This window comes from Priapulus caudatus, unplaced genomic scaffold (assembly GCF_000485595.1).
Source record: "Priapulus caudatus unplaced genomic scaffold, Priapulus_caudatus-5.0.1 Scaffold2530, whole genome shotgun sequence".
NCBI classification, from domain to species: domain Eukaryota; kingdom Metazoa; phylum Priapulida; class Priapulimorpha; order Priapulimorphida; family Priapulidae; genus Priapulus; species Priapulus caudatus.
In genome coordinates this window covers 38189-38796 of record NW_014579591.1, presented here as the reverse complement: position 1 = coordinate 38796, position 608 = coordinate 38189, and the positions used below count along the sequence as shown (strand labels likewise).

Below are 608 nucleotides of genomic sequence, written 5' to 3'. Positions count from 1 at the left end.
TCTCGTACCACGCATCTTTCTCTTTCCCCCCACACAGCTCCAAGGCGTCTGAAGCGAGATGTGTCGCGGAAGCAAAGGGCTTCACGCGCACGCTGGAGCAGCAGCGAAGGAGGCTGCGAGCTCTCGAAGATGCTCCGGCAGACGACCCGCGCGGCGGCGGGGAAGCGGCGAAGCTCCGAGCGCAGCTGCTGGGACATCGCAACGAGATCGCGCAGGCAGGACGAGCGGATATTCCTCCTCACTCACTCACTTCTCTAGTGTGAACTCTAGCTGGTGGGAGGAGGGGCAGGCGGACGAGCGGATATACCAGCTAGAGTTCACACTAGAGAAGTGAGTGAGTGAGGAGGAGGGAGGAGGGGCAGGCGGACGAGCGGATATACCAGCTAGAGTTCACACTAGAGAAGTGAGTGAGTGAGGAGGAGGGAGGAGGGGCAGGCAGAAGAAAGGATATACCAGCTAGAGTTCACACTAGAGAAGTGAGTGAGTGGGGAGGAGGGAGGAGAGGGAGCGGAGGGGCAGAAGAGAGGATATACCAGCTAGAATTCATACTAGAGAAGTGAGTGAGTGGGGAGGAGGGAGGGTGCGAGGTGGGGTGGTAGGGGGGGGGA

At 59.7% G+C, this 608-nt stretch overlaps 1 protein-coding gene across 1 annotated transcript in view; it reads left to right on the top strand.

Moving 5' to 3' along the window:
- Window positions 1-608, top strand: part of LOC106818792 (coiled-coil domain-containing protein 146-like) — an 18480-nt gene that overhangs the window by 810 nt on the left and 17062 nt on the right. The window contains exon 2 of the mRNA XM_014823468.1: window positions 38-215. Coding sequence (XP_014678954.1) covers window positions 38-215 — 178 coding nt within the window. The remainder of the gene's footprint in view (window positions 1-37; window positions 216-608) is intronic.